Source organism: Gopherus evgoodei, chromosome 2, assembly GCF_007399415.2.
Source record: "Gopherus evgoodei ecotype Sinaloan lineage chromosome 2, rGopEvg1_v1.p, whole genome shotgun sequence".
Taxonomy (NCBI): Eukaryota; Metazoa; Chordata; order Testudines; family Testudinidae; genus Gopherus; species Gopherus evgoodei.
Window position 1 is genome coordinate 4845071 of NC_044323.1, and position 25188 is coordinate 4870258.

Sequence of the window (25188 nt, forward strand, 5' to 3'; positions counted from 1 at the left end):
ACCCTCCCAGCCTAAGAATACAAGTACAAATTAAAATCCTTTCAGCAAAATACACATTTGAACTCCTCCCAGCCAAATACACATTTGCAAATAAAGAAAACAAACATAAGCGTAACTCGCCTTATCACCTAGTACTCACTATTCTGGACATATAAGAGCCTGTATCAAAGAGATTGGAGAGAAACCTGGTTGCACGTCTGGTCCCTCTGAGCCCCCAGAGAGAACAACCACCAAAAACTAACAGCACACACAAAAACTTCCCTCCCTCAAGATTTGAAAGTATCCTGTCCCCTGATTGGTCCTCTGGTCAGGTAACAGCCTGGCTCACTGATTTTGTTAACCCTTTACAGGCAAAAGAGATATGAAATACTTTTGTTCTATTAACTCTTAACTATCTGTTTATGACGGTAATTTAGTGACTCGTGTCAGGATTCACTGGACCTAAGCCAGTACTTTTACTGTGGGAATTGTAGGTATTCTACAGCTCTTAGGGTTTAGCTCTGTCTCTAGGGGCGACTGCAACTCTAAGAATTCAGCTCAGCACAGTCAGGGCTCTGACAAGGAGGACACTGTAACTAGCAAGCGGTACTAATACTTTGCAGACTCCTGCTTGCCTCTTTCACACCCCGGCTGTGGAACATTGCAACTGCCTGTTTCGCTGGTTCTTTATTTTAAGCAGATATAATCATGCCCGGGCTCTGGCAAGCCATCCACTCACAGATGCAGGTATGATTTAGGAGGTGGCAGCCCCTTGAAAATCAGGCAGAACGCTCTTTTTATGAGGTGATAATCGGGCAAGCCGCTCTGCGGTGTAGTTGGACCAGGAGCTGTGTGGTGTGCGCCCAGGGTAACAACTTCCTGGCAGCACCACATTAAAGTGTGAAATGAGAAGGGTGATTACCTTGGTTTAGTGTTTATGGACTGATAGTCTCGACTGCACCGGCGTATATTTGGAATAACCCAGCTGATATCAATGGAGGAACACTGGGTAAAGCAGATAGTGGAAGATCAGGCATTGCAATCAAGGTGTGACTCAGCTCAGGTTCTACACTACAGACCTGTGTCAGCATAACTGTGTTGCTCAGGGGTATGAAAAAGCCACACTCCTAAGTGACGTAGTTCTACTGACCTTAACTCCCCCATGTAGACAGTGCTATCGATGGGACGGCTTCTTTGAACATCGCTACCACCTCTCGGAGAGGTGGATTAACTATGAATCATAGAATCATAGAATGTCAGGATTGGAAGGGACCTCAGGAGGTCATCTAGTCCACCCCCCTGCTCAAAGCAGGACCAATCCCCAACTAAATCATCCCATGCACAGCGTCATTGGAGCAGCATTTTAAGTGTAGACCTGTCCCCAGCACTTGTAGACATACTCAAGCTGGCTTTGATATAGCTATCTGGTATAACAATAGCAGTGAAACCACAGGACAGGCTACACAAGCCTGCGCAGAACTCTGGGTATGTAGTCAAAGTATGTCTACACTGCAGGTAAAAACCTGTAGCTGGCCCGTGCCAGCTAACTCAGGCGGCAAGGCTGTTTAATTGCAGTGTAGATGTTTGGGGGTGGGCTGGTGCCTGGGATCTACAACCCTGCAAGGTGTCAGCCTCTACCCCAAACCCTGCTTTGCAGCCAGCATTTATAATGGGTTTAAATATATAAAAAAGTGTTTTTAATTTATAAGAGGGGGTCACACTCAGAGGCTTGCTATGGGAAAGGGGTCACCAGTACAGAAGTTTGAGAACTACTGGTCTAGATTGTCAAAAACAAGGTTTCTCAAACAGGGGTCGCCGCTTCTGTAGGCAAAGCCCCTGGCGGGCCGGGCCGGGCCGGTGTGTTTACCTGCCCTGTCCGCAGGTCCAGCCGATCACGGCTCCCACTGGCCACGGTTCACTGCTCCGGGACAATGGGAGCTACTGGAAGTGACACGGGCCGAGGGATGTACTGGCCACTGCTTTCAGCAGCTCCCATTGGCCCGGAGCAGCGATCCATGGCCAGTGGGAGCCGCGATCGGCCGGACCTGTGGACAGGGCAGGTAAACACACTGGCCCAGCCTGCCAGGGGCTTTCCCTACAGAAGCGGTGAACCCTGTTTGAGAAACCCTGGTCAAAAAGGAAATAAATGAGAGTTAGATGCCTAAATACTTCTAAGGATCTGGGCCTAACTCTCTTTTGCCTGATAAAAGATTGCCTTTTAGAAGGTAATGGGAGCAAATTTGGAGTCCATTCTTGTTCCCATTGAAGTCAATAGGATTTTTGCTCTTGGATTTACTGGGAGCAAAACTTGGGTCTGTCCCCCCACACCCCCAAATCACATCACCGAGCACAGCACATGGTCTGTTTCCAGACAGCAAAAAAAGCCAGTCCAACATACAGGATCCATTTCAGAAAAGTCCCTAGACCAAAACCATCCCAGGCATATAACTCCATTAATCTTAAACTCTATGTTCCATATATGGGCCTAATAAAGAATGACACGCAATTTGGAGAAACAACTTGGGGAGGGCCCATTTGATTATAAACACCCATTAATATTTGTACTCATTTTTCTTCTATTGATATTTCTTCTTTTTTTTCCCCCTGTGACCCTCAACATGTGACAGGAAAAGTAATAGATTTTGGAGCATAAATGCAGAAGTTGTTAAGAGTTCCATGCACATGACAGCAGAGAGGAAGCTATTTGTGGTGCACAATACGTTTTATTGATCCTACACCACCCAGAAACTCTGCTCCATCTTCTTGAGCACTATCTACTGGCAACTTATCTATTAGCTACTTGTTTCCATAAATATAGACATCTCATTGTAACAGAAGGCAGCCAGAAGAAAGGAGGCCTGATGCAAAACCCAGGGAAAAGAATTCCACTGGCTTCTCTGAGCTTTGAGTCAAGTGCATAGTGGTTCTGAAATGTGCTTTGTACTGTAACAATTTTGAGTGTTAATCTGCCCTACAGGTAAGGATCCTTCCTGTGTGTGTTGCCTTCAGCATCAGGCTCTTGGCTGTCTTTACTGCCAACTCTGCCTTCTCGTTGCTTTGTAAGTATGCCGCGGAAGACATCTTTTGCTCCAATTCTCATTAGGTGCTGAATCGTTTGAATTCTGCTGCACCGTGCTAAGGTCCTTTGTCTGAGCATAAACTGTCAGGTATGCCAGACTTTGGAAAATGTGCCATCCGTTCCCTGATCATAGTTTTTGCCTGAGTCCTCCTGATAATCCACCACCCAGAAATTGGAGAAGTTATCTACTGTGACCATGTAGTGCCTGTCATCAGAAGTGAACAGATCTGTTCTGACCTTTTCCCAGGGTAGGGCTGGGATTTCATGAGGTTGTAGAGTCTCCCGATCACTATGGTTTTTGCACGCCTTGCATTGTTTCCTGTATTCTCTCAATTGGACATTCATTCCTGGCTAGTAGATACATATCTTGGCTCATCTCAGCCTTACCTCTATCCCCAGGTTTCAGGCATGTGTCTGGCTCATGATGTCACCTCTTAAATCTGCTAGGATTACTGCTCTATCCCCTTTAAACACAGTCCCATCTGGTGCACACAACTCATCCCTCTCCTGGTTATAAGGGGGTCCTCCTACCGCATATTTTTCTTGCACTTTGGCCAACCCTGGAGTAGGAATCTTTTTATTTCCCACAGCACCCTCTCCTGTTTGATGCAGAAGCAAAGGTACTGTAGCATGTCCCACAGGGCCAGCTGTGTTGTACTCCGAAGATGCAAACTGCTCAGTGTATCTACCACTGGTAGTAACAATCCTGGACAGTACCTTATCCTCATCTGCTAGCACTGGAATCTTAGTAACATGCACTGTGGTCACCTGGGTGAATTCAGCAGTGGCTTCCTGAGGCTTTCTAAAGGCTTGTGATTGGACTGCGTGTCGATGATATGCCCACAGGGAACGGATGTAATTGTTCCATTCCGAAGAGTACATCCCCTTTCTGGGTTTGTCTACGCTACCGCCGGATCGGTGGGTAGTGATCGATCTATTGGGGATCGATTTTATAGTGTAGGCCTGGCCTCTGTGTCTGTCAGGGCTCTATGAGTCAATGCTACGAGTGACTGGCTTTGCGTCCTATGCCTCACACCTTTGCTCTAGCTGTTCTGCGCGGTTGTCGTGCTTTAGGACTTGTGCCTCATTTTCTTCTCTCTTTCAAATGCCTGTCCTTGGGTCACTGACCATTTTCATGCTGCATCATAGTGTGTTAACTCTCTCAAGGGGTCACAGGCTTCTGATAAGTGTACTCAGAATCTGGACTCCCTATACATCTTGGAGTTTGGGTATTTCCTTAATGGCTGTCAATTTCTCAGATCTGGCCGGAGTCCTTCAGAAGTCAACAGATTCTGAGTGTAGGGGACCTCAATTCTTCTCAACTTCAGCTTGTTTGCACTGAGCTTAATATGCTGCTCCTAGCACTTGTTTAGTAGTAGTCACAGCTTGGTATCATAGTCCTGGATTGCCTCTTCCTTATCTCCTTCTCCTGCAACAGGAACGTCATAAGTTACAGTCTTGATGACTAGCAGTCCCTCTAGTGCCTGCTTTTTGTGGGAACACCTCTGAAGCTGAGTGGATGCTCATAGGCATTCATACCCAGCAGTGTTTACCAAGAGGTGTGGCGAAGGTTGGCAGGTGGCTGGATGGCTCATCTAGTTCAATATGCCAGAACCCATTCTTGCCATTGCAAACAGTGAACGTTTGCCCTAGATAAATCAGATAGTATGTCCTCAGTCTTTGGTAATGGGTAACAACTTCTTTTCAATGCTCTGTTCAATGGTTTTCCATCAGTGCAGATCTTCAGTTCACCTGAAGGCTTTCTCACCACTACTAAGCTACTGATGCACTCCGTGCTAGTTTCAACAGGTGTAATGATGTCTCTCCTTTGAAGGCCTGTTAGTTCCTTCTTTGGTAGCGGCACAACTCCGGGGCTAATGGAACTCTGTGTTTTGGTATCTTGTGGGCTGCACATGCTGGGGTCTGATTTTAACTTGCCCTCTAGATGTCTATCTACTTGAATTAGGTCCTTCTATTCTGTTAGAATGCTGGACAGGTCTCCGGGTGACTGTTCTCTGTCCTCTCTCATGCTGAGAATATTGTGGTGTTTCACTGCAATCAGATCCATGGCTTGTGCAGCCCTGCTGTCCAGCAGTGGCTGATACTTCTGGGTGTCAACTACTGTAAACTCCAGGCAATAACGTCTCTTGTTCCATGTGTTTTTTATCAACAGCCTGCATGTGCCCACTGGCCTCAGAAAGGTTGTATTGTAGATCACCATCTCTTGACCACATTTACTGAGTCTAATATTACTGCTTCTCAGTGTTGCTGGGGCTACATTGCAACTTACAAAACAATCCAGCAGGAATCAAATTGGTCATTGATCTAACAGCATAATTGCAAATCTGGCAGCTGAATGGCTGGCAACTGTCTTCTGCATTGTGTGAGCATTGAGCATCTTTCGATCCACTAAAGTCACACTCCAGATACTTCCCTCTTCATTGGAAGTTCCATGTCCTCAACCATTGCTTACATGGTTGCTTTTTCCTCCTTTGGGGGAGCTGCAGCATTGGAACATAAAACGATTGTTTTCCTGCACTGCCCAGAGGCTTTGTATTTTTCATTCTGTCTTTCGTATTGCTTTCCACTGTATGTACTTTGGCCCATGATGCATCCATTCTCAATCGGCCTCTTTCTGTCTTGTTCCTGGGTTGCTTTAGCTTGAGCTGGTGCACTTGCCATTGTTTTGATCTTTTCCCTGGGCAGTTCAGCTAACCTTGCTATTTGGAGGCGTTTCTCTGGGGCTAGAGCTGTTTCTTTCAAGAATCTCTCCTGTAAGCTGCAGTCATGCGTCCCACAAACAATCTTGTCTTTAATTAGAAAATCTGTGATGTCTTTGAAATTACATGAGGGTGCCAGAGTTCTCAGCTCTGTCATATAACCATTTCCTCCGCTGTTTCTCAGTTTTGGGTAAAAAGCAGTCTCTCTCTACAGTCTCATTTTATCTGGGCCCAGATGACTCAAACACTTTTATCAGCACTTCCAGTGTTTTGGGCACCTGGCAACAGTGTTTCACTCACTACTCATGCTTCTTACCCCAATGAGACAGTAAAGAAAAGCTTTGCCTTCATATTCTCATCTTTATTCCCATAGTCAACTCTATATACAGACTCAGTTTTTGCTTCCATGCTTGTGCAAGGTGTTTTGACTGGAAATCCAGGTTTCTCAAGAGTCTGAGTCCCTCCATGCTACCCACTTGCTCTGTTTCTAGCTGCTGCTTTGTTTTTCTGTTAATCACAGTCTTTTCCTTGCGGTGGGACTCACTGGGCTGACCTCTACTACCTTGTTTCCATGTGCTGGGTAATAACATCAGGGGACTCCATGTTTCCAAAATGTCTCGTTAGTAAGAGGACTTTTTGTAAAGATGCTGCAGCTACAGACAGTATTCACGTGCCTACAGGCTTACTTCTGATGTCTTCTCCAAATTCTTTCCTTCTGCAACCTGTGCTGCTGTCTCCAGGTTCCATGCAGGTGGCTACAATAACTACCATCCCCCACCCCAGTGGAATTGCTCTCTGTATACCATGTCTTTCTACGAAATCTCCCACGATGCCGATGTAACTAACTCACCCTCGCCTTTATAGCTATGCATCCAGTCCACTTTCAAACAATCACACCATTTTGCTATTCTGGCAAGAGCTGCAGTAAAGGAGGAGCAGGGTACCGCTCATTATCAAAGTCTGTAAATTCTTTCAGAGTAGGTTAAATCCAGGGGCTGCTGTAAGGGAAGCCTTGAAGTTCATGTGAGGCCACTGGTGGATCATCCTGCTGTAATATCTTGTTGGCAAAGTGAACCAAACCCTTCAGATCACTGTCACTTTGTAAGTAAGAAAGGCCATTAAATACCACGCTAGGTGCTCCATGTGCCATTGCACCCTTGATGCTGTCACAGCAGCTGCAGACCAGTTCCCCTGCCCTGTACCAGCATGGGAGAGGACTGCCCCACACCTCTCATGGGGATTCTCAGTGCACAGCCTGGTTACTGTCTAAATAGTTTTGTCATTTATACAATGCATGCTTAACCTGTGGAACTCACTGCCACATGATATTGCCAAGACTAAGAGTGTAGTTGAACTTTTTAAAGGATTAACTATTTATGTGGATGATAGGAGCTCCACAGTTACTTTATATAGTCTAAGATGTATAAGAGATAGACACCATCATGCTTCAGAGTGTAAACTAGCTACTAACTGACCGAAGTTGGGAATAAACTCTCTCTCTCTTTGGACATTTTACTGTATAATTAATCTCCCAGGCAGTTTCTTGCACTTTTTTCTAAAGAATCTCATGCTGGCAGCTCTAGGAGACAGAATACTGGACCAGATGGACCTTTGTTCTGATCTGGCATGCCTGTTCCTATGCCCCATCTTACTTGTGCACTGCCCTGGAGCTGGACTTTGGTTCTTAAGCCTGAGCTGGATCCAAATCCAAATTCACCTCAGTGCTGCTTGGAGCCAAAGATTTTGACCCAGGTCCATGTTTCTTACTATTACTAAAGCAAAGGTGAATATGTTTCCTTGTGGCACCCCTATTGATAGTAGAGATGGTTGTGAATAATGTAAGGAATTTCCCCATGTCATAGTGATCTCTATTGGATCCCACTGCTCTATTCCCCATAGCCCCACTTGTTGAATCATTTTATGTTTCTTGACCCTTAGCTGTCATTCCACTTAACTACAAGCAGGAAAGGATAAAGAGGGTCACCGTGGGATTTTGGCAGAGCTCAGGAAAAAAAACACCTCTCCTAGTTTTAAGAGTCCTTTGCATGAGTCAGAATTTCAGCTTAAAGAACATAATTGTTTCATTGCTCAATTGTGGCTTGGGGTCCCATTTGCAGGGGGAAAAAATGTGCTTTTTCACTAGTCAGCTCTCTTCTGGCCTGTGGCAGCCGTGCCAGCTTCACAGGGATCCATCTGCAAAGCAGAACATTCATTCTGTGGTGCCTGTTTGCTATTAACACCCTGCTCTGATTATATTTGATGCTGGATGCAGTAAAGCGGCATTTGTTTTTCTTTGGTGGCGGGAAAGCAGAGTGTAAGATGTGTTTGCCAAAAACCACGGGAGAGAGAGAGAGAGAGAGAGAGAGAGAGAGAGCAAGCAAGAGCGAGTGATCAGAACTCTTTGCCAGCAGAGGTTTTTTTCAGCATCTTTTCTGATACCAGAAGGAGCGCTCTTACCAACGAATGGCATTCTGTCTCATTGCACTAGGCACTACCATGTAGACAAACCCTGCCCCCAAAAACTTACAATCTAAACAGATACTGGGGAATTATGAACTCCATTTTACAGATGGGGAACTGAAGACTAAACTCTTTTTGTTCTGCATTTGTACGGTGTCTAGCACAATGGGATCCTGGTCTGTGGCTAGGGCATCTAGGTGCTAAGGTAACACAAACAATAAATGAAATTACTTGCCCAGCATCACACAAGAAATCTGTGGCAGAGCCAGCAGCTGAATGCAGAATGCAGCTGAATGCAGCAGCTGAATGATCTCCAGAGTCCCAGTCTTGTGCCTTACCCACAAGACCATCCGTCCTCTTCCAGAGGATGTTGTGAAGGCCAAGACTATAACAGTGTTCAAAAAAAGAGCTAGATAAGTTCATGGAGGATAGGTCCATCAATGGCTATTAGCCAGGATAGGCAGGGATGGTGTCCCTAGCCTCTGTTTGCCAGAAGCTGGGAATGGGTGACAAGGAATGGATCATTTGATGATTAACTGTTCTGTTCATTCTCTCTGGGGCACCTGGCATTGGCCACTGTCAGAAGACAGGATACAGGGCTAGACAGACCTTTGGTCTGACCCAGTATGGCTGTTCTTATGTTCTTGTCCAACTAATTATGACAATAGGCTTAACTCCAGAGTTGCACCACTGTGTATTTAGAAATCTGAGTCAGTTACATATTTATATGAGCAAAAAAGCTTTCTGATGTAAGCAGAGTCAGGATGAGCTCTACCCTGACATCTGGTGGTCAATCGTGGCAAGTTGTGCAAAAGAACTTCAGGGGCTGATCTTGTTTGCATAGGCACACCCACCCCGCCTATCAGGAGCCCACAGCAGCTCAAATGGTCACTTTCGCTGCTGTGGGATCCCCAGTTTCTCTATTATTGGGGCAGAAAGAATAAAGTGTTGTTACCCTGATTGTGTGAATCAAGGCCAGTGGAACTGTTTTACGACAGACGGACTCATCATCAACTAAGGAGCACTTGCTAGACAAGGGACATGGGTTCCAATCCCCAGTGAATTGAGAGAGGGACAGGGACAGCAATAGCATTAGTATTGTCACCTCTTTACACTATTGAGTATCAGACCTAATTTTGATTCTATTAGGAATCTAGTTATAGGCTTCAGAGCTGAATTCACTTTGGGCCAATGGTGTAGCAGCAGTAGGGTTCCCCTACTACAAGCTGACATCACCCAAGAGTGGAGTGGAGCAGAGCAGCTGGCAGAGCAGAGCAGTTCATGTGATGGCTTGGACCGGCTTGCGGGATGGCTGGTGGAGTGGAGTAGCTTGCGGTGAAGGCTGCAGCAGAACCCCACAGAGAGGTGGAGCAGTCGGCCTTGGACCATGTAAGGTGCCCCTTAACACCCTGTGCGCCCCTCCCTGTTTCCACCCAGGCTGGGGGAGTAAAACTCTGCAGATAAACTTTTTAACTTTGGGGCTGCAATGACCAGGGACAGAGACTTTTGGGGTGTTGGACTTTTGGGACTTTGGGTGATTTTTGGGTTGCCGGACTCAAGAACCAAAAGGAAAGGACATAGCCCAATTTGCTGGGTGGGTCTTTGCTCATGGTTTGGCCTATGAACCTTAGTTGTGCTTTATTCTGGGTGTTTTCCCAATTTAATGCTGATGTTGTTTACCTCATGTTATTAAACATTTTCTGCTACACCGAGACTCTGTGTTTGCGAGAGGGGAAGCATTGCCTCTTTGAGGCACCTAGGGATGTGTGTAAGATTTTCCCAGGTCACTGGGTGGGGGCTCGAGCTGGTTTTGCATTACGTTGTTGGGAGGGGACTCCTATGTACAAGACCCGGCCCTTGCTGCTATCAGCTCGGCCTGGCAGAAGGGTTACACCAGTAATTCCTGTGACTCAAGGCTGCATTCTAGGGGTGAATATTTTGTCCTGCAATGAAAGAGTTAACATGGCTTTACTTATTCTGTTTTTCTTAATAGGGGCCTTATTATTCTGCAACATACTATATTAATTAGCGTGATCAATTTAAGGAAGAATAGATGGCAGCCCTCCCCCTCTATACAAAGAGCTCCATTTCCAGATGGGTCAGGATGTCGAGTTCACGCTCCTAAATGGCTGGACTTGCCAAATTTGTGGTCCCTGGGCTTTCTAACCCCAAAGGGCCTGATTTTCAGATAGGGATGGACACACTGATCTAGCTGATAGAGAAGCCCCCACAGGCTGTCACGCCCAGCTTGGCCCCAGCACGAACAGAGTGTTTTCTGAGGTATAAACGTGACTTGGTAACTTTCCCACCAATTCATTCCCATCTCTAGGAGCTCCTGGCTCCAGCCTATACTAACAGGGTCAGTGCTGGGGCTGTGGGCAACGTAAGTCCTCCCAAGATATATATTTTTAAAACATAGTGATAATTACCAACAGCCTTGGTCTTTTCCAGCTACTAAGCACCAGCAACTTCCACTGGGAATAACAGGCACACATAGGATCAGTAGCATTTACTCCCTTACTTTTTGACTTTTCTTCAGTGGCACTACTTGCAGAATAAAGCACTACACAGCAAGAGTAAGGGTGGTAGAATGTAGCCCCCGGTTTTCGCTCAGTCCTAACTCATAGAAACTCCTCTTGACTTCTGTTGAGTGGGGACCAGTTGTTAAAGACCAGGATGGATGGCCTTGCCTAGTGGTCAGGGCAGAAAGCTGGCCTAGTGGTTGGAACAGGCGTGACCAGGTCTAGTGGCCAGAACCCAAATCAGGAGCCGAGTAACCAAGTCCAGGGAGTGAGCTGAGGTCGAGAGCCAGGAAGAAGGAGCCAAGGATCAGAGCCAGGGTCAGGAACCGAATACCAAGTCCAGGCAGCGAGATGGAGCTGAGAGGCTGGAGCCAGAAATCAGAACTAGGGTATCAGCCAAAGAAGGGGCAGGAGCCAGGAGCAGGGACCAAGAATTGGGAGCAAGGAGTAGGAGACCAGGCGTGGGAACCAGGAACAAGAAGCCAGAGGCAGGAGGGAGCTGAGAGCAGAAGCAGGAAGCAAGACCAGAAATGCAGCTGTGGGGTGCTCTGGGGGGTGAGGACATGGGCCAGGAGCTGCTCTTGGGTAGCCCTGTCCCCTGTCCAGAAAGGCGGATGGAGGGTCCAGGGCTCCCCACAGCAGCGTGGGCTTCCTGGGTGGTTCTTACCATGGCCTGGCTTCGGCTTCCGGCTTGGGCAAAGGGGAAGTGGAGGAACAGGGGCAGAGCCTTGGAGGAAGAGGAGGGGCAGGGGGTAGAGCCACAGAGGGGCCGTGGCTCCTGCATGTGTCCTTTTGAAAAGGGGGGTCACCCTAGCAAGGACCCAGGCCTGCTGCCGAGTTTAAGGCTGTGCCTGCTGAAGTCTTCAGCTGCACAGGAAGCCAGGTTCACTAGCTGAATCAGCGAGGAGCAACAAGCTGGGTGCAGCTGTGGGGCATTGACACTGGTTTTTGCTGCGTGCTTGTACAACATTTAGCATCACAGGCCTATCTTGGGTCCTGATTTCAGAACATCAGCTCCAAGTGCCTTTTTTCCCCAGAAGAATTCTTAAAACCTTCACAGAGGCATCCCTTCCTCCCCCGCACGAAATGCTGTCCCCTCTGGGGTGCTGCTGTACCTTATTGTACTTAGGAGGGGCAATGAAGTAGGTTGAAATTTTGAGTAGGGAAAGTTAACGGGATGGTGTAAACAACTCAGCGTGGGCCATTAGCAGGGTTTGAACCCAGGATCTTCAGCACCAGAACTATACACCCCTACCACGTGAGCAACAGTAGTAACTATGGGTATTTCTACACTGCCATAAAAGGCCCACAGTGCTGCGTCTCAGAGCCCAGATCAAAGGGGCTAAAATAGTAGTGTAGACATCATAAGAACGGCCATACTGGGTCAGACCAAAGGTCCATCCAGCCCAGTATCCTGTCTACCAACAGTGACCAATGCCAGGTGACCCAGAAGGAGTGAACCTTACAGGTAATGATTAAGTGATCTATCTCCTGCCATCCATCTCCACCCTCTGACAAACAGAGGCTAGGGACACCTTTCCTTACCCATAGCCATTAATGGACTTAACCTTCATGAATTTATCCAGTTCTCTTTTAAACCCTGTTATAGTCCTGGCCTTCATAGCCTCCTCAGGCAAGGAGTTCCACAGGTTGACCGTGCACTGTGCTCTGGCTCCGGCTGGAGCCTGGGCTCTGAAACCTGGTGAAGATGAGAGGGCCTCAGAGGCCAGGCTCCAGCCAATGCTGGAATGCCTACACTGCTATCCTTACCCCTGCAGACTGAGCCCCACAAACCTGTCAGCTTACCTGAGCTCTGAGACTTGGTGCTGTGGGTTTTCCTTTGCAGTGTAGACATACCCTGGCGTAGCAAGGAGTTGTGAACTCTTACCCTCTTCTGTAGACTATCCAGCCACTAGCGAATGTGAAAAGTGTGAAAAGGCACATTGCATTAGCATGGATAACAGAGGTGCACCCAGAAACTATAAGCTTACACTTGAATCAAAGCTCGTACTGTAGGATGTTGTGGAGTTCTGTGGCTCCCTGTGACATGTGTGGGAGGGTGTTTGACTCCTTTCCTTATCTCTCTGGCCTCACACTTTCCTTTATCGCTCCCACCTGTTTGTTTTTCCTAGGTGTGCTGGGCTAGCTCTCAGAGGCCCCCCGGTTTGTCATTGTTCCCACTTGACTGGACAGGCGTGGATGGAAAGTACAAGCACTCTGCTGAATTCAGAGGCAAAGAGGAAGCAGTGGAGGGGGCTTATCTAGATTTCACAAATGCTCTTCGGCTGTGCTCATTACACACAAGTGACCTGATAGAGCCCCTGTCCTGCTCGTGTGGGCGATTTCCCATTCCGTTCCACAGAGACAGGCTCAGACCTGACCTCCAGGATCAGACACTGCACTGATAGAACAGAACCTAGCATGGATTTAAACATTTTGCTCAAGACCAAAATGCAGGAGAGGTGACAATTCCGCGTGGTCGGTGGAAGCACGGGGGACAGCATCAGGATCAGGGTTATTCGAAGAGCAGATCTTCACTGGAAAAATTGCACTGATTTAAAAATCAATGTAGTTACCTGTTCTGTACACCCCTGCTGTAGACACACTTAAATTGGATTAAATGGCTTTTGCTTATTTACAGATGTAAGCTAAACCAATTTAAGAAGGGCTGAACCAGTTAAGATTTATCTACGTTAGAGTTCACTTCAATGTAACTAGATTGTTTTGAAATTGATTGAGTTAAATCAGCACAACTTTTCTAACGTAGACAAAACGTCCCCTGATGTGGTGATGTGCCTTGAACCCAAATGACTCAAAGGAGGACAGAACATCTGAAGTGGCCATAGGGAGCTCATGAGAATGTTTTTCTTTCTATTTTGGGTTGGTTTTTTTTTGCATCTTCCTCTCTGCAGATAGCTGGAAATAAGGTTTGAGAATCTCAACAGAATGTGACTTTCAAATGGTGAGACTGCAAAAGGCAGTGGGTCAGATTGGATGTGCCAAGTGTTCTGTGTTTGGCTTGAATCTTATCCAGTGAGGCCAAAAAGAATCCCAGTGGTCGAGTCTGCCGTCCCGACATGGAACACATATGTCAAAATACAGATGGCAATGCTCATTTTTCAGAGTACAAGTTGGGGTAGACTTCAGAAAAACAAATCCGGGCTATTGGAAGTGCATACAGAAAGCGAACACCACTAGAAGGGAATGATCATCTGGTTTCTAAGGGTCAGCTGATAAGGTGACAAGTTAGGCTGTTTCTTGAGAGCTGCGCTCTGATTACCTCTCCTCTGTACAATTCAAAGCTGCTTCCACTTCGCTGCATCTCATGTGGGGCTTTCGTGACCGATGATGAAAAAAACAAGAGTATCTATGTGCCGATGTTAACTTCCTTTCACACACACTGGCTGGGGTTAAGTGCAGAGTCCTGGGTCTGCAATTATTTGTTCTGCTCTCTTTCATGGATTAACCTTTCCACTCGACGTGCGAGTGCTTTCTCTTGGATCTCAAATAGCCTTCCGTCTCCATATCGCTGGCTGTCAGAAAGCCAACCCTGTGCGCACCGGGTGCTGGTCCAGATGGAACTGCAGCCAGCATGTGCTTAAGTAAACAGAGCTTACTGTCAGGTGTTCTTCAGGGGAATTAGCAGAAGTGGCAACTCAGAAAGGTGCTTGCTTGGAAATGAATGCTGCCTTGTTAGTGCAAACTGCTATCAAGCATCTGGGGGACATGCTCATCATTATCTTCACTCGTTATGTGCGTTTAATAATGTAGCCAATCCTGAGATCTGGACTGAGGCAAATTCCCGTTGACTCCAATTGGACGTTTGCCTGAGTGAGGCAGAACTTCAGAACTGAGCCCGATAATAATTCTTAACCCCCTACAACCACTCAGATGCTTCGGTTACTGGTAGGCTGCAAGAACCAGAACAGCTCTAGATCCAGGCCCAGATTTCTGTGATCCTTAGTCTACTGGGGGCAGCTGGGGAGAGTGTCAAGTAGCTAGCTGCCGTCATTTTGGTCCTAGGATCAGTTTTTCCATCAACCTGGTCCCCAGCATAGTTCAGAGCAGTCTCGAGGCTGCTCTAAACTATGGCAGCCGACTATGGGATGTGGCTGATGCACAAGCTCTCTCTTTAGCCTCCATGTGCCTCACCCTGCTCTCTGTCAGGACAGTTCTCTCTTCTGTAACCTGCCATACCACTCTCAGGGGCAGATTCTCCGTTGTCCCACCCCTTGTGGCATCATGTGCCGTGTGGGTACAATACGCTGCCAGATCAGCAAGGTAATGATTTGCACTCACTGGCTGCACAAGGCAGGGCAAAGAGTATCACACCCTTGCCTCCCGCCCTTCTGCTCCCAGTACAGGATCCATCTCCTCCTAGGACTACATCTAGAGACTCACTAGTTAACTCTGATACACACACACACTTGCCAAGGAACATTTTATTAATTTCAGAGATGAAGACCAGCTGGGACCATCAGATCACCTAGTCTGTATATCACAGGCCATGTAATGTCCAGTTAGCCCGATATTGAGTCCTAAGACTTTAGTTAAAATAAAGTCTGAGAGTCCCCAGGAGACTAAAGTGTTGTTCTACAGGCAAAGGACAGGAGAGACTGAGGCCCGAGATCTCTGCAATAGCGGGGAAGCGATTAGGTGATCTACACTCCGGGCTGTAGGGGAAAGCAAAATACCGCAAGGTCCCAGCTAGACTGACCTGGGGAGGGGGGAAATTACTTTCTGACCCCAAATCTGGCAAACCCTGAGCATGGGAGCAAGACACAGCAGCCAGGCACTAGGAAAGAGGGCTCTCTGAACCACCTCAGAGCACTGGTCCATCCCATCCAGTGTCCTGCTTCCAGTTGTGGCTAATCATGGATGCTTCAGAGGAAGATTGAAAAACACTCCAGTCTCAGCCCCCCGAATACATCTGGCCAATTGTACATCAGGAAACACAATTCCTTCCTGACCCCAGATGTTGGATTATAGTCATTACATTGTTATCTTGTCTTATGCCATATTATACTGCAAGATCATTTGTCTGTAGGCCGGCAGGTTGCTTTACAGCTGAGAGAGAGAGATTGTGTTACGTACTGGGGTGAGCAACAGGGTTGGGGCAACATTATGAAGGCAATGAGTGGACGATGCAAGCAAGAGAGAGTACCATAACCAGGAGGGATGGTGAGAGGTAACAGTGAGGAATGAGTGTTACAGAGAGGCTGGAGATGGGGTTGGTAGGAGGCAAGAAAGCGGGTGGGGAAGGAGGCTATGTTGGGCAAAGGACGGTGTGATACCTCGAGGAAGGTAGATGATTAGCAACAGGAGAGGGAGAAGTGAGTGAGGATGGGGGTTGCAGTGAGGCACCGTGATGGGCTGGGGTTTATTTCCAGGCTCCACTCAACATATTTCTTCCCCTAATTGTCACCATCCATAGCTAGGCTTGAAATTAGGAGCAGATACCCAGACCCTCTCTCCACCCACCGGGATGAGCCCCTATCTGTATTTAGCAGCATTTGGCTAAAGTTCAGGAATCTGACCTCCTGCTACTTACATATGGTGGTCGCTTATGAGTGGTATGTTCCCTAGAGGAGCCAACTGAGCATTCACACAGGGGTTTAATGCAGTTTAACTAATCCACTTCAAATTCACACCTTTAGTTAATCCAGATTAATTTTCCTGGATGTCCCTCTGTAGACAAGCCAAAAGGAGTTTATGATCTTCATTTGGCAGCTGAGGAATTGAGGCACAAAAAGATCACGTGATTTGCCCACACATGCACTGGGAATCTGTAACAGAGCCAGGAACTGACCCCAGCTCTTTGGAGTGCTAAGCCAGTGCTATAACAGTTACCGCCAACTCCACGTGTTCAACAATCATGCCTCAAAAATAACGAGATTTTTTTTTTAAATCATGATTTTTAAGCCAAGTCACAAGTTTGGGGTTCTTTGATTTGCCTCCTGGTGTCTGAGCCACTATGGGTGACAGTGTGAGGGGTTTTTTTTCTCCACAGCTCTGAGCTAGAAATGCCTTTTTCCCTCACATCATCACCTGATACTGGGTTTTAAGAAAAACACTACACTCATCAGGAAATCACACGAGTTGCCAACACTGCAACCACAAGCCCATACTTGAGCCAGTGAGCTAAGCCACACTCTAGAGAACAGGTGTAAGGGACCAGGGCATAGGCAGTCTGGCCTAGCAGTCACAGCTAGGCTGATGTCCACAAGTCAAAGACAGCCACGGGGCAGTAGCCATCGAGCAGCAATTGGAGTAATTGTTGCAGCTGGGATCAACAAGTACGAGTCAGGGTCAGAGACTGGAGATCAGAGAGGGTTACCAGGCTGGCGGAAGCAAGGTGAGGACTGGAGTCACAATGAGCCAGGAGTCTGCACCATTGCTGAGATAACATCCTAGTCCACCATCCTGGGTAAAACAATGAGCAGTGGCCAATCAGAAGGCCACAGGGTGCTGTTGCTTTGGCCCCATTGGTGGTGCCTGATTGTCACAGTGCTCCTTGGAGGTGGCATTGCAGGGTCTCCTGGTGGTGATGTGGGAACTTTAGGTGTACCTTGCTCCACCAGGCTGCGTCCTAGCCCCCTGCGCCCTTACGACGGGTGTCCCAAGGCAGTACTTACAAAGACCCTACATTCTCTTAGAGGCAATTTTACTGACTCAACTTCAACCAACCAAAGCCCAGTTCACCCTGGGCTCCAATCCCTAGGGGACTTTTCACCTTTACCTCTCCAGCTCCCCTCCCAAGAGACTCTGGCAGTCCTGCTTCCTGCAGATTCCCAGCTCTGACTCACTGGGCGTCTCTCTTTGTCAGGTCCAGGTGTCCTCTTTTAAAGCCTAATCTGGGTCAGATGATGTGGACTGGCCTTGCTCCATCTTCACGGGGCCAGTGTCCAGCTGTGGTGGCTGGGGAGATGACAGAGGATGGTCAGCATCTTCTTCTAAAGCCAGACCTGCTCTGCATTGTCAGAAGCTTGAGCTGAGAAACCCACGCTCATGCTGGCATGGATTCAAATAAAGAGCAGGAGGTGAAATCAGCCAGTTTCCAGCTTCTCCGGTGCCAGGCACATCTGGCAGTAAGCAGCTTCTTTCCAAGCGGTGCCTGGCAGCATCAGGCCTTATTTTCAACAAGCCCCATTAAAGGATTATAAAAGCCTAGTTAAAATAAAGCCCTTCAAGCCATGACTGGAAGGAAAACAAAAGTAAACAAAAGGGCTCTATCATCCACATTGTTATTACCTGCAGTGCCATGAACCAAAAATCACTGAACTGGCAAATATAAGAGAAATCTATAAACACACACACACAAACATGACTATGAATATAAAGTGCATTTTTGTTTCGTTTGTGGTTTAGGGAACACACAAAAAAAAGCCTTCCCATTTTGACCAATTACTCTTGATATTTTTCCATGGTATTTAATATTTTACCTCCAAGAAATAATAAATTTTCTACCCCAAAAAAATTTCAAAGGGAGTAGCTATACCCATGTTCTGAATAGAAACCCATTTATTAAACCTGCATTGTAAAGTCAGGGAATTTCACAGGAGCTGGAGTATAAACTAAATAAATAAATAAATAAATTGTAAATATTGTTTGCCAGGAGCCGTCACGATTTCCAAATAAAATGACTTTGTGACTGGATGGCTCGGTTGAGAGGTAATGAGGGCAGAAAACCTTTCCCCTCTGCCCTGCAAAGATTGGCACAACAATGAACAGAGAAGGGTCCTAGTGATGGAGTTCAGATCTGCTCATCCAGAGAGCTCAAAGTGCTTTACAAAGGAAGATAAGTATTGTTAGCCCCATTTTACAGATGGGGGAACCGAGGCAGAAGGCGTAGCTCACCAGAGAGCACACATCAGGAGCAGAACACAGCTCTCCTTAACTCCAAGTTCAGTGCCCTGGACTATGGTGGTGCCCATCAAAACTTCTGTCTTGGCCCATTGCTGAAATATACCTAAGTCCCCACATTCCTACCTGGATTAAAAGTTTGGTGGGGTTTTCAGCTCTGGTGCCCTGCTTTCAAATCAGCTCTTGCAGTGAATGGACATTTTTGCCATCCCCAAATCAGTCAGTGGCCTATGGGAAAAGAGCTGCCCGCTGAGCCCAGGTGTCTGCATCACCAACAACTGGCATTTGTTAGAACCCTTGTCAGCAGGCTAAGGATGAAATGGAGAGGCACAGACTCTCAGCCATTGGGATGTGTCCACAGATGTTAAATAACAAGAAAGCAGATTGTCTTGCAGAAATTTCTCCCTTCTGATGCCTTTTGGAGACTGTAAATCCCTTGAGTCGGCACTTTTGCCACACGGATCCCAGTGAGACAGGCCCAGCATAGCATCTGTCCTGTTGCCTGGCCGAGAAGGCACGGAATTTTAAGGAATGCACAGTGCAAGATTCGTGCTTTCTGAAGCTCTCCCATTCCCTCTTCTGACCTGATCCGATTTCTCCCCACCATCCAGCTCTCCATGTCCCAGCCTGTGTAAACTGCTGCTGTCCATCTCATATGTAGCACAGAACTGGGGGGCCCAAGGCAGAATGGGACCCAAATTACAGACACCCTTAGATTGGGTGGCAAGAACCCCCTAAATTCCATAGCAAAGCTCACTTCTTCGGGCACTTCATTCCCCTTCCCCCATCCCAATGCAAACACACGCTGCTGTGGCTCTTCAGTTGGAAACACTCTCTGATGAGGGGGTTTTGATGAGGGGTTTTTATGTTCTCCAAGCGACGCAGCTCCACAGACCTTAGCAGCGAGCTCGGCACCTCCTTCCCCGCCATGCCTGGGAATGGGGGAGCTTGTAGCTGGCGTCAGTGACTCACCTCCCCAGCACCCCTCCGCTTCTGGCTTCCCCGCTTCCCAGCTGGAAGCTGGATTCCAGCTCTGGTACCGCAGCACCCAAATGCCCAGCTTCCTGGAACAGTGTAAGTAACATGCACTGTAATGAAGTGGGGAAAGCTGGAAAGTAAGAGGCAGCCACAGGCTGGTCCTGGCAGGCAGGGAGACAGAAGACAAAGTGCTGGGGACCCATCAACAGCAAAATGATGAATTCAGGAAAAGGCCACATTCTGCAACAGTGAAGTCCATGGAGGCCTTAACTGAGAGGTATGGGGCACTTTGCACCTCTCTGAGCTATTTTTTCAAGCTGTCTGCAGACTCAGACAAATGCCACTGCACTGGTTTACACTCGGTTTGTGTTTTCAAGGTTTCCTGTAGAAGCACAAGGACCACAAATGTCTTTTGTTTGAAAGGAAAGCTGAGATTCCGCAGCAAAATGTGAACTGTGGAATACATAACCCCTTCCCTCATCTTCCGGTCAACTCCAGTGGCTACATCCTCATTCAGGATCCAGTTGAAAATGGCCCTATTGGTTCTTCAAGCCTTCCGCTTGCTTCAGCCGAACTCACAGAGCTTAGCTGTGGCTCTGTCCATTACGCTCTAGGCATTTCTAAGGCCCCCATAATAATACCTAATTAGTAGATCTCCAAATGTTTGGCAAAGCAGGGCAGCATCAGCATACTCATTTTACAGAAGGGGAAACTCAGGCAGAGAGAGGGGACATGACTTGCTGAAGCTCCTCCAGCAGGTCAGGGACAGAACTGGGAACAGAACCCAGCTCTCCTGAGTCTCAGCCTACTACTCTAGCCATTAGTCTTACCCATCAGCAGCAACTTCCCTTGCTCCTGCAATACACTCCTAGCACTAGCCTCTGCTCTGTCCCATCCCACCATCATAGTGTGAGAGCCTTCTCCTCTGCATTTCCCTCCACCACCAAAGTCCTTCCAGGTTCTCTCTGTCTCACCCGGGTTGCAGATCTCAGCTGGGCTTTCTTCCCTTGCCTTAACTTCTTTCAAAATTCACTCGCCCACTGCTACCTTTTCTTTTTAAATTCCACTACTGTAACTCTGTTACTTAGCTGAGGTGAAAGAGGCTGTATGGAACCAGGGCCTAATCCTGACTGACTTCAGCAGCAGATGGAGTGAGACTCAGCCACTCCCAGGACTGAACCTCATTCATGCTATATCTGAACTAGGGGGTGACCTCCCTGCCTGTTATAAGCTCCCTTTAAAGGAAGAGTGACCCAGTTTAATACAGAATGCCACAAGCCCTGCAGTCTACTCCTACACACATTGCTGAGCCTTAAGAGCTAGTCAAAAAAAAAAAGAAACCATTTTCCCCTGGTCTCTCACCACATCTGCCAGCAGCTGGGAGCAGACGCTGAGGGCAGCACATGTGTTAAAGTCCTACAGAATGTTACAGAAAATAACCCTTTGCACTGATTTTTGAGCCACCCTATATTATTAAATACGGAATTATAGCCTTGCATTAGAATTCCATAGGAGGCTTGAAAATAGCCAAGAGAGAGAATTCCAATCTCTCTCGAATGTGATGGGCCCCATTCTTGGTTTTTTCTCTGCTCCACTTGTACTGCTCCTCCAGCAAAAAGAGATAGGAAAGCCAGCCTCTGTATCTCCCTCGGAGGGGACTCCACCAGTCCGGGGAATGCAATGTAGGTAAAGTTGGCATGATCAGCTCCCCATGCCGTCCCCGGAACACCGGGCTTTCTGCTTATCCCCTGCTGGTGTACAATCCGTAGGGCGCTGGAGTCAGCTGGCATAAATAAGAGCAGCTTTGCGGCTGCTCTAACCAATGCCAAGGATGGTGCAGGGATGGTAACATGTCTTGGGACATTAGGGAGCTGTGAAATGGAGAGTGAAACACCTCTCCGGCTTGTTATTGGTGCAATCGCAGGCAGCCTTTCATCTGAGCAAAAAACAGGGGTGAAGCTTACGCATTTTTATTGGGTCAGTAAAAAGAGCCCACAACATTGGGGCCCAATTTGTGAAATCTCCTGCAGAGCTAATCCATGAAACGTATCAAAACAATTGAAAATAAAAATGAATACACTCTCACAAAAAGGGGGTGAAATTTATGCAGCATATTTTGGGAGGCAGGAGGAAAAAAATGGAGACTATGTGAAGAGATGTATCAATTTCATTGAGAAAGCTGGTAATGTGGGTTAGCTGGCTCTGCAGTGGGCTAGAAGTCTTTAAGGCAGCCAGACTTCCTTCTTGAGCTTTGATTCTTGGGATTCCAGGACCTGCTCCAGCAAAAGCACTTTTAAGCATGTGTTTGGTGGCTCCACTGAAATCAGTGGCACCACTCACATGCTTAAAATGGAGCATGTGCTCAAGATCTTTGCAGGGTCGGGGCCTAAGTGACAGCAAGAGAACTAAATATAGAGAGCAAGGATGATCCAGTGGTTAGGGCACTAACTTGGGAGACCTGGATCAATTGCTTACTCCACCACAAGCTTCCGGTGTGACCATGGGCAAGTCACTTAGTCTCTCTGTGCCTCAGTTTCCCATCTGTAAAATGGGGATAATAGCACTGCCCTGCCTCCCAGGGGTGCTGTGTGGATAAATACGTTAAAGATTGTTAGGTGCTCAGACACCATGGTGATAGCGACCCTGTAAGTGTCATAGAACATGATGGAGGTTGGGTGAAACCTCACTGAAGCTGGTGGGCATGATCAGTGCTTCCTATAGAGGAGAGAGAAAGAAGAAACCCAGGCTGAACTGGGAGAGTAGACTTGTGTTCCTGGTGCACCCAGCTACCAATAAGAATTTCCAGGATACATCAGCAATGGACCAATGTATTGACATTCTGCCAGGCTTGGACTTGCAGATCAAGAACTGGGAAAGGAGGCCAAAGACATTAAGAGAAGCTATAGAATTTCCCCAGGAACTTGAAGTTTTCCTTGCAGCATTGCACCGGAAAAGGAAGCAGCCTCTAGTGAGGAATCTGGAAGTTTAGCCCAGTAAGTACAGCTCTGTCTGTAATATGTATCATGAAAGAAGATATTCTAATCTGGTTCAGGATCTTATTGAACAACTAGAAAAGTATCAATCTAGTTTGTAAAATAAGGGAAACTGGCAAAAATGAAAAAAGTAAGGGAAGCTGTTCAGTTAAATGCTACTATTGTGCAAAACTGGCCACAGAAAGGATTGTTATAAATATAAGACAGGTCAGAACAGAGAATCATGAGTGTCTATGTGAAGCCCTTCACACACAGTTTGGGAAACAGGGACACCAAGCCGAGGGGCCAAAGCTTGGAGATACAAGGATCAGGCCTGGAGGTTTTGTTTAGGTCTGGGCAGTTGGACGACAATCATGGGTATTTGGCTACTGAGTGTGTAATAGGATCTATGAATTGCACTGGAATAGTGGACATTGGCTCTGACAAGAGAGTTCTAGACCAAACTTGCTAAAAATTCTAGGGAATAGAGGCTCTAAAACTGAACTATCTGATTGGTCTCAAATGGAGACAGTGACTGGGGAACATGCCCTATCCAAAAAGTGTGTTTGAAAATTGGACATCTGGAATTGGCACAAGTTGTCTGAGTGTCGAAATAGCGGATGAGCTATTAATTGTCTTGGATTTCATTATGGCTAATAACTGTGTAATCAATGCCAGAAAGGGTGTCCTACAAATGTAATCTGTGGAAATCCCTTCAAAGGGGTGGCCCAGTTGAAGCAAATGGTTTGTAGGCAATTGTTTTACAGTGAGGACGTCCTACCTGCAGGGGCAGAAATCCTATTAGCAGCGACACGCGGTGGCAGCTTTCCAGCAAAGGAAAGATGAGGAGTGGTTGAGACCTGATTTTAGACCCAGGGGAATCTCAGCTGTTGAAGTTCTTGTGGCTCTGAAGCAGCAATGGATTCTGTTTGTCTGCTGAATGTTTCTGACAACTAGCAAATATTAAAAAAGGAAACCCAGCAGCAAAATGTGAACCAGTGGATCTAGGAAATGCTGGTCTAGAAGAAAACTATAAGGGAGAAAGGAGTGAAAGTGAGATCCCAAAATTTCTGCTGGACTTGTTCCAGTGCAGTGCTACACATTTAGCAACCAACCCATAGTGGAACTCGTTGCCAAGGGATGTTGTGAAGGCCAGAAGTATAATTGGGCTCAGAAAAGAAATAGATAAGTTCATGGAGGATGGGTCCCTCAAAGGCTATTAGCCAAGATGCTCAGGGATGTGACCTCATGCTCTGGTTGTCCCTAAATCTCTAACTGCAAAATGCCGGGACTAGACAACAGGGGATGTATCATTCAGTAATGCCCTGTTCTGTTAACTCCCTCTGATGCACCTGGCATTGGCCGTTGCCAGAAGACAGGATACTGGGCTAGATGGACCACTGGTTTGACCAAGTATGGGCGTTCTTATGAGAAGCAGTAGAACAGTCTAAGAGACTTTCTGGTTAGGAATCAGGAGTTGTTCTCCTGTCCCATTAAATGTATAGACTGTAGTGTACAGATCTAGCACAAGACGGATACTGGAGGATATCAGCCACTAAGTGGCTACCTCACCATTTAGCAGGAGCAAAGAGGGAAGAGGCTCTGCAGGTCACCGAGGAAATGTCTCAGGAAGGCATAACTGAGCCTTGGGCTGGAAAAGTAAAAAGATGGCAGCAGCAGATTCTGTGAGGGCTACCGAAAACGAAATGAAGTCACTTTGAAGGATTCTTATCCATCACCACAAATGCGGTAGCAGGTTCCGCCCGCTTGTTCCACACAGAATCTTAAAAGTGAATGTTGGCAAAGGGCGGCAAAAGACAGAGGAAAGACTGCCTTCGCTGCACCTACCTTCACAGCACCTCGAGGCCTGTGGCAATTTGAAGTGGGAGTTTTCAGCTTGTGCGATGCACCAGCCACAGTTGAGAAGCTAATGGAGAGGATATTGCCATGGCATTCCACTTTTAGCCTGTTTGTTATACCCAGGTGACATCTTGAGACATACTAAAGCCCTTGGACAGAAAATGCTACATTTCAATGGTCTGTGACACATTTTGATATTGATCAGTTGCAGCTTTCAAGTTAGTGCATTACAGAGAAATGCCCTTAAGTTGAGTACAGAGCCTTGCTTCACTTGATCATTACGAATGGAGCCTTATTGTGTTATTTACCCAGCATGCGGTGCATGAAGCAGCCACTGAAATTTAAAATTGGGGTTACAAGGCCTGTATGTCTGCCTCACCTCTGCCTGGGCCTTCCGTAGCACCTCTCATAGTAGGCTCCCAAAGTGTCAGGCAGGCACTAATTCATTTTCACAACACCCGACATTAGAGGGAAGTGCTTTCAACCCCATTGACAAGTAGGGAGACTGAGGCACGGGGCAGTGAAGTGAGTGGCCCAAAGTGTCACAGCAGATCGATGGAAGAGCCAGGAATAAAACTAACTGGAAGCTTCGATCATGCCCAATCTTGGAGTTAGCTCCTGCTTTAATCAACCACACTCTATTCCCCGGTGCCCTGGCTGCTAGCTCAGATCTGTGCCACAAGTCCATCACACAAGTCCTCCTCCTTTATATATATATATATATATATATATATATATATATATATATACACACA

General features: G+C 47.1%; 1 protein-coding gene across 4 annotated transcripts in view; it reads left to right on the forward strand.

Annotated features, from left to right (window-relative positions):
* SNAP47 (synaptosome associated protein 47) overlaps window positions 1–25188 on the forward strand; it is a 118851-nt gene that overhangs the window by 62435 nt on the left and 31228 nt on the right. Inside the window, exon 5 of one of the 4 annotated variants that reach the window (XM_030549844.1) lies at window positions 12893–14047. The exons of the other annotated variants lie outside the window; for them this stretch is intronic. Coding sequence (XP_030405704.1) covers window positions 12893–13165 — 273 coding nt within the window. The 3' untranslated portion in view covers window positions 13166–14047. Of the gene's footprint in view, window positions 1–12892; window positions 14048–25188 lie in introns of those variants that run through there. 4 annotated transcript variants of the gene reach the window in all.